This window comes from Carettochelys insculpta, chromosome 2 (genome assembly GCF_033958435.1).
Source record: "Carettochelys insculpta isolate YL-2023 chromosome 2, ASM3395843v1, whole genome shotgun sequence".
Classification (NCBI taxonomy): Eukaryota; Metazoa; Chordata; order Testudines; family Carettochelyidae; genus Carettochelys; species Carettochelys insculpta.
This window is the reverse complement of record NC_134138.1, coordinates 28,743,945-28,752,892: the sequence shown is the minus strand read 5'-3', so window position 1 is coordinate 28,752,892 and position 8,948 is coordinate 28,743,945. Positions and strand designations below refer to the sequence as shown.

At 41.4% G+C, this 8,948-nt stretch overlaps 1 protein-coding gene across 2 annotated transcripts in view; it reads right to left on the bottom strand.

Annotated features, from left to right (window-relative positions):
- Nucleotides 1–4,753: 4,753 nt before the first annotated feature.
- Nucleotides 4,754–8,948, bottom strand: part of ENPP2 (ectonucleotide pyrophosphatase/phosphodiesterase 2) — a 75,771-nt gene continuing 71,576 nt past the window's right edge. For both annotated transcript variants that reach the window (XM_074985629.1, XM_074985628.1), the window contains one exon: nt 4,754–5,345. In XM_074985629.1, coding sequence (XP_074841730.1) covers nt 5,175–5,345 — 171 coding nt within the window. In that variant the 3' untranslated portion in view covers nt 4,754–5,174. The remainder of the gene's footprint in view (nt 5,346–8,948) is intronic.

The window sequence follows — 8,948 nt, the reverse complement described above, 5'->3', positions numbered from 1 at the left end:
ACCGTTCTTTCTGCCCTGAGATTCAGTAATTTACATCTCATTAGTCAAAATTTTTGACTTGTAAACGCAAAGAAACAAGAGGTTTGGCTTACCGCAATTTACTGCAGCAATGCTGGTTTTCATGTCAGCATACATTTTTCATAAATGTTAGCTTGCACTCTGTAGCAATGGGCTGTTTGCAGTAACCTTGGGAATACTGATCTTATCTTGTATTTACACAAGTGCAAAGAAGAAACTAGATTAGGTATCTCCCCAGTGTTTAAAATACCTTTTCTCCTGTCTTAAACAAGGGATGAACTTTAAACACAAAAAACACATGTGGCCCCATTTTGAAGCTGTCCCATTAATAAAACATCATCCATTTGCTGGCAGCTTTATTCTCTCGATACAGGGGGTCCTTGTTATATGTCCAGGTTACGATCCTAAATAGTGCAACGTATATTGAAATGACTTATAAAGGGGAATTAATATCCATAGGGAATAAAGTAATTAGCTTGAGATATGTCCTCAACATACACAGTTCACACATATAGTACATATAATGTACATGTAACTCACAAAAAACAATAAATTGAATAGAAATAAATACATAGAATAAATGCATAGATAAATAATAATGAACAATAAGAAAAAATATGAAATAAATAAATAGAAAGAGATAAGCCAGCTCCCCACAAGTCCCCACCCGCTCCACGCAGTTCCCCTCCGGCTCCCTGCAGCTCCCCACTGGTCTCCCATGACTTCAGGGCTCACTTCCAGGGCCCCTGCACCACAGCGCCAGCTGCCCCACCACCACGAAGCTCCACTATGTTCCTGGCTTTTGGTCCCTCGGGCCCTAAATGACGTAAGTACGGATCAGAGCAACTTATCATGAATCTGCTTTCCTGAATTAATGACTTATATGTGGAACGACTTATAGCAAAGTGACTTAGCCTATCAGCACATATTCCATATATAAGAATGGGTGCATTAGATGTACAGAATTCCACCCAGGGGCAGAGCAAAGGAAGATGCATGGACCAGGGTTGGAGGCTATAGATCCATGAAGTTTGCATCTAAAGATACCCAGACAACCCATCCCCCACCCACCCCACCCCACAACACGCACATGCACACGCACAAATGCTGGCATCCAAACTGCAGCCTGGAGAGAGGATTGGCAGGGAGCCAGAATTACCACTAATGCTTTGATTTGTTGTTTGGTTGGATTGGACACAGGCCTTTCTAAGGCGCAATCCAGCACTAATTTACTGTACTCAATGTACTAGGCTTTTGCCTCTGGAATCCTGGTTTTAAAATTGATTTAAGTCACATGAGAAATATATTTTCCACTCTCAACTTTCCACTTTATACAACTATTACATGTTTTCCTCACCCTTGGCAACTCTGCCCTGGAGAGGCTTAGGATTGTGATGATCTGGGCATGAAAACAAGAGTGGTATTCTGGCCTCGTACATAGAGCTATTCATGGGTGAGGCATTGAATACACAGCCTAGAATACATGACAACCTCTAAGTGCCTCAGTTTCCACATTTGTAAAACATGGTGACCCTGCAGGGATGGCAGAAACATTAATTTGTGACTGTAAAAAAGAAGAAATAGAATAGAAATTTAAAAAAATAGATAAATAAGATAAAAAGGATAAGCCAGCTCCTCGCCAGTCCCCACTGGCTCCCCACCAGCCTTCCGCCATTCCCCACCAGCTACCCTAGCTGAAATGTCCTGATCTGTGAAAAAATTACCAGACTCTCTGTAGATCAGAGGTACTTCAGATGATCTGCAATACCTGCCTCAAACTACTTCACCAGGAGCTTTTAAATTCCCTAGTCTGCCCAAAATGTACAAGAACATGCAGCAGCTCAGCTAGCTGGAGCAGGATACTTAGATTGAGACTATGCAAAAGTTTTCTTTTTTTTTTTTGGGTAAAAAGGTGGGGGAGGGAGGGACTCCTCCCATTTGCTCTTGGAGTTGTAAGCAATTTATTCAGGACCAAAGCAACATCCTCCAACAGAGAATGGTCCACCAAGGTTGTTTTTTAAGACTGTGAATGCCAAGCAAACGTAAAATTTTATAGTTCAAAATGCTGTAATACAGGTGTACACAGACACCACAAATCTAGCTGTTCTAAAACAAGATCACTCATGAGTTAAACCTTCCTCCCTTTCCTTACTGGTCCTGCCAACTCCTGAATTCAAGATTCTGTGCTTATCCTGAAACAGCTGATGGCTGCAAGACACGAAAATGAGATTTTTGAAGGATTTTACATGTTAAGAGCTACATCCCATCTCAAGATGTGCTGACCTGTTGGGGGCTTATTCTGTAATTGCCTGTAGCCATATAACAAGGTTGATCTTGCAGATCTTCACAGACAGCAAAAATCAAACTCTGGAGGATTGATCACAGCCTGTCAAACATGTATTAAGTATAGATGTACCTTTGGAGATTTGGAGGAGTTTTTCAAAGCTTCAGTTCTGTACTAAAAAAGTCTTACATTCACATAGCACCTTTCATCATACAAGGAGTATCTTATAACCAGGAGGTCACCACACACATTACTTAAATGCAGACACCTCTGGTGATGGACTCCAGCAAACACTTAGCAATAAATCAACAATTTAGGGCAAGGTGACAATATCATTCCCTGCTGTCCACAGAAAGAAAACTAAAGCATTGCATACCTTGATGTTATGAAACAATGAGTTAAATTTCACACTTCTAAACTTATTGGTCTTTAAGCCACCATTGTTCAATGAAATCAAAATAGAAGAGCAGAGGTCCAGGCAACCATTTCTGTAGCAGGTGCCTGACGCAGAGTGGTTTTTTTTAATTAAATAAAGAGATCTCATATTCCATGGTTATAGCTCAGCATATTTTTCATCTAAAGGAAATGGAAGAGGATTACATCATTAAAAACTGATCTGAAGATCAATCAGCACACAGGATTGGTCTTTGATTCAGTTTATACAAGTTCACATTATATAACAGTTATCAATTTCAGAGACATTGTAACTGGAAACTATCCTTTGTAGGGCATGTAAGAAATTAAAGTCTGTGGTGGCAGAAAGCTCTGTTTGGAGTCAATAGAAAAATAAAATACTTCCAGTGTTACCAGACGACCACAAGAGACAACTTTTATGTTGCAAGAATAGACCATTTCTCAAACAAAGCTATGTGCATTTATTTCATTACAACCATTAGTCTTTTCTATTAAAATGCTAATATCACATTCATTGATAAATTAAACAGACTTTGACATATAAAATATATAGAAGACCAAGACCTGACTACTGGATTACTCAAAAGTTTTGAAAGTCTTACCTTCATAAAAATCAATGGAGAAATTAACAACCAGTTGTTTGGTTTCAGTTTAACTCCACTCTTGTACGCAAATGTGCAGATTGCTATGAGGAGGCCACTTTCGAAACTCTCTTAAAGCTGGCTCCAGTCAGCGGCCTTGGACTAATCTGGATATGTATATCCCTCATCCAGTGCCAGTTGTCCATCTTCACTCTAAGTCTGTGATGTCCAACATGCTAGCCACATGTGGCTATTTGGCTGGTTGAGTAGCTAATTGGCTTGGCTTTCAGAAGAACGTGGCTAGTTTACTACTGCTTCAGAACTGGCTGGACACCATGGGTCTAAAACATGCTTCTCCTTACCCCAACACACATACACATGTTTATGGATGAGCAAGAGAACTATGGCAAACCTCTCTGAGCCTGAAGTCCCACATCACCCTGACAAACAGCTAAGAATGGCAGCATGGTGTTTATTGCTAGTCGCCAGAGCCACTTTGCTGAAGCCACCCCCTCCTTCCCCATATTTGAATGCCAACCACTATCCACACCAGCTAAGCCTAGGTTTTTACAGCTATCTGCCAACTGATAAGAACAAAGTGTTTAAAATGGTTAAAATGTTTTTGCATCGCAGCCAAAATGCTGAGAGAAACCTAGGTTTACAGCTTGAGCTGTACACGTCACCTCTCACGTTCTAAGCCAACAATAGAGGTTCTGCAAATCAGATTAAGCTTTTGGTTATATCCTGTATAAAAATATAATCAACTGCCATTTTAGAATTGCACTCCCAATGACGCCTGGGCAAACCCCACAGCCGTGCCTCTGTTCACACACGTATTATGAACCTACAGTCTGCAGACCACGCAGTTGCACTAATGTTGCCAGCAGAGGTTTGTAGGCTCAATTAGGCAGCCACTTGTGGTTAATTAGGAGACACAAAGAATCCTGCGAGCCTCAGACATATGAGCATTTGGGGTGCTGATCAGTTTAGCTCCAATCAACTTGCAAATTAAATCACTCCAATCTAACAGTCAGAGACACATGATAAATAATGGCATAGCTGGAGTCGATGTACATCAATTCAAGCTTCCACACTGTCTCCACTGTGGGAGGTCAATGGGAACAAAGGCTCCCATTGACTTGCCTTACTACTCACGAGGAGCAGGAGTACCAGTGCTGACAGAGACATCCGGTGAGTTCAATTTAGCACATCCCTACCAGACGCGCTAAAACAAACTCAGGAAGATCGGCCACAGCAACATCCATTTTCCCCATAGCGTAAACATGCCTCTAGAATCAGAAGGGGACCCTGGATTCATAGAAACTTCAGAAAGCAGAACCATGCTTGCATACACAACAGATTGCTTCAGGCTTTCTTACTGACAAAGTTTGAGCCAGTCAGCTTCCGGTGACTTAAATATCCTCTAAAAGGAAAGCAAAGTAAGACATTAAAAACTCAATGTGTGGTTTATTATATTTAAGATTCTTTTTCTCTATAGGGTTTAAATATGTCACATAGTTAACAGTAAATTAATGTAATTTTACATGTTCAGTATTTTGATATACAGTACAGGACTACATACATGGCAAAGGAGCATTGAAAAATTAGTATTTCCTCAATGCAAGTATCGATTCTGCAGCATCACTTAAAAACTGTGACTAAGGACACAAGCCGCAGTACGGAAAGCACACTAAAAACCCATAGCTACATTAGATGTTAGAGAAACAGAACAACTGACACAAAGGCTTAATATTTAAGATTTCATACAGATTAAAATACTAATATTTTTAATGTCCTGGTTTCAAATTAATAAATATAAAAACATTATAAAAATATACACCAGTTGATGGAAGGATGCACTAAGTAAAATTAGAAAGTTAAATTTCACTTTCAAATGTATGCAGGTACGTCTTTAGGGAGAGAATTTCTGTGTAGCTTCGGCTGGTCTTTCGGAAGAAGTCCAAGCTCGTAAGCTGTTCAACGTCACGCACTCGGGCAGTGTGCATCTTCAGGAGATCTTCAACCCACTTGGATTCTTCCTCTGTGCTCTGAAATGAATCCAACTGGATTTAGGGAGGGGTTGTAGTGCCAAATCTGTCCTACCTTTGAAATGGTGTTCTACCTTTCCTAATTAGTTAGCTCCATCACACACAACATCTTCACAGGCTCTTCAATTCAAAGGCAATTTACGGTAAATGAAGGATGCAGGGACAAAGTTTTAGGTCAGGTCTTAATTTTAGGATTTAGATCCAAACGTGGCCAAAACATTCTTAGAAGGCTTGAAGTTACCCAAGAATGAAGAGTTATAGAATAGTTGCAAGAAGAGCTGTATCTCTCCCGGGGGGAAAAGATGGCAGCTCTGCAGGGACATCTGTTGTTCACTCAGTATTTCTGCTATTTTGCAGGGCCATGTCTAGGCATGTGAAAAATAGGCAGCTACGTAGGGCACCATTAAATGTGAGCCATTGTGCCCCAAATTAAGTAGAGCCCTATGCTGCATGTGCATAGCACAACCACTCGAGCAGGCGCAATCCCCAACCTTCCAGCACGCAAACGCACAACAAGTTCATTTTTGAGAATTTAATCTTAGTGTTTTTGTAGCTTTCACTCTTCCTTCTAAACGGGAAGCCATATTTGGTACTCTAAATTTAAACGGACAGCTGAAAGAGAAACACTGTTGCATGATGAAGCTTATTTTTAGACCACTGGAAGGACTTAAGATAGGTTATTGGCTCTAGAGAAGGATATTGCAGCTTCCTCACAGGATTAGGAGTTAGGTTCTATTCTAAGTCCTCCCCTAGGCTACCTGTGCAATCCTGAAAAAGCCAATTAACTGCACCTCAGTTTCTACACTGATGAAATGGGAATACTAATATTGTAATACATATGGCTGCTGTGAGGTTTAATTCATTAAAATTTTGCAAGTCATTTTTCAGCCCCAGCAAGTCACAGGAATACAGAGAGATATGAAGAAGAGAGGAATGAGCAGGGGAAAAGAGCACCATTTTTTAAATCTCTGAATAACATTTTGGGGAGGTTAAGGATAGTTCTCCTTGTACCCTGCACGGTTCACCCATCCCTACAGAACTGGAAGCTAGACACAGCCAGGCGCTCGTTTGAGTCAGATGGAATACCACAGCGCAAGAACACAACTGATATTGTGATCAGGGTCAGCACCATTTTGCCTATTAAATGTTCTCTAAATTATCCAGTTTTAAAAAAGGAAAGTAGTTCTTTGACACATGAAGATAGCTGCAAGTCATTACGTATATAGTGCTGTATATCCCCACATCTGTAAACATACGTAGCACTGCAAGGGGGGAGAGGGAATGGTGCACAGCAGACACTAGCCCACATGATTTTACACTCACAGCATATGTGAAACCAGACGAGACAAAAACAGAACAGGGTCTGACCTTTAGTCTGAACACTTCATTAATAAATAACAATCCTGTAGCGCCTTAAAGACTAATAAATCTATTAGTTTTTGTGGGTAAAATCCACTTCTTCAGATTCTTATCCACACAGATACTTCAGGGTCTTACCCACGGACACTCATTACCTCATAAATTCATTAGTTTTTAAGAACAACAACAAGATGCATCTGAAGCGGGTCTTTGCCCAGGAAAGCTTATGCTCCAAAATATCTGTTAATCTGTAAGGTGCCACAGGACTTCTCGTTGTTCTGGAGGACACAGACTAACACGGCTACCTTTCTGCTATTAGTTTTTAAGGTGCTATAGGACTTCCCCGCCCCAATGGCGGAACAGGCGTAGGATAGCAGAGGTAATGCTACAACAACTGTGAGGGTGGATGAAGGCTCCAGCAGACAGGAGACTCCCAGTTGTCATGGATTCCATGCCACTAGACCCGAGTTTTCAATCCGTCAAGAACCATGTGGTGGCTGCAGTGAAACAGGTCCCCCTCCCCCAATTTAAAAGAAGTCATGCACAGGCGTCTTCCTCTGTTCACTACTCTCCTAAACTTAAGCCCTACAGCGACTGGCGATGGGAACAGGACTGTGAAATGTGGACGAGGAGAGGTGGAGAAGAAGAAAAGAGCGTTAAAAGCTGCCTCGCCCCCCTCAAACAGCTACCAACATCTGCCACCCCCGTGATAAAATCTGTGACTACAGAATTGGGCTGATCAGCTATCAACGGACTTACAAATAGGAGGGTGACATGAAGACGTCTCACTTGTTATTGAGCGACTGCCAAGAAGAAGACAGGACTACTTCTAATTTGTGAAGCTACAGACTAACATGGCTACACTTCTGAGACTATTTCACTAATAAGTAAGACTGAGGAGTGAAAGCAACAAGTACATTAACAAAGATCTACAGCACGGCACGAAACAAGGATCTGAGTGTCAAAGCAGGAGTGAATCAGAGAAGAGGTATAGGAAGCAGTGAAGCTATAGGGGCTCAGAAGCTGTAGCTTGATTCAGGGAAGGCAGAGGTAAGACAGATATTCAGAGAAGACGGCAATATACAAAATAAACTCAGCATCGTAAGCTTATACCTACATAAAAAAGCACACACAATTTAAATATTTTAAGACACAAACCCTTCTCAAAAAGTTTGCAGTATGTTCAAGAGAGAGGAACATGGGAGATGACAGGAGAAGACTGCTCAGAATTTGGGGATTTCAAAGAAGGAATTGAGAGAGAACAGAAAAAGGAGCTTAATGGATAAGAGGAGGAACAGCATCCCTGGCATATTGTGACTGGAATTGGAAAGATGACTCCTACTTGTAGCTGGAACAGGAGCTCTGGCTTTGTAAACCAATACTAATTGCAACATAAACATTTAGACTCAAGAAACAAACTCCTGACAACCTATAGCGAAGAACCCACAAGGAAAGATTTCTGGAAAGACAGATGAACTTCTGGCAGAAGTCCAGACTCAGCTGTCTACGATACTTGTAGTTAACACAGAATGCAGCATTCCATTGCTTTGTTCTGTGCACTGGCTCTCCTGATGTTCGGACCACGTATAAACATTCAGACTTTAACATTTAAAACTGAATGGGTCCATTGTACTTTTCCCAGCTTCTGCATCTATCAACAGTTGTACCTCTGATCTAAAAGAACAAGAGAGTCTTCTGGCCCAAGAAAATGCAGGAACAGAACTCAAGGTGGTCATGTTTAAAGCACCTGGGACAAACCATGGCAGACAGAGACTACAATGGACCCTCCACAAAAGCATCTGGCTGTCAGCCACCATGCAACACACTATGGCCATTATATTGAATATCTTCTGCAGTGCAGCTTTACGGTGACTTCTTTAGGAGTTCTGCCACCTTTTATGCCCCTATAAGTTATTCACTGTGTTACTAATCATTGCATCTCCATACTCCATTTTCACAGGTTTAACAGAGAACACATTTTAGAAGATAGTGAGCAGTACTAGTTCCGCACCTTTGTTTGCTGTCATGGGAAAGGGCGGGAGTGGAATCAACATAGCCCAATGATTAGACTACAGATAGGAATCCCAATTTCTGTTCCAGCTCTGCCACCAATTCCTTGTCTGACTACAGGTAAGACATTTTGGTTTAAGTGTTCACAGGTGTTCAATCAGAGGTGAGCTGTGCAGAGATTCTAGGGTATGCATCAGCCAAGTTCCCCCCTCCTGACCTCTGCTCTGCCCCTGC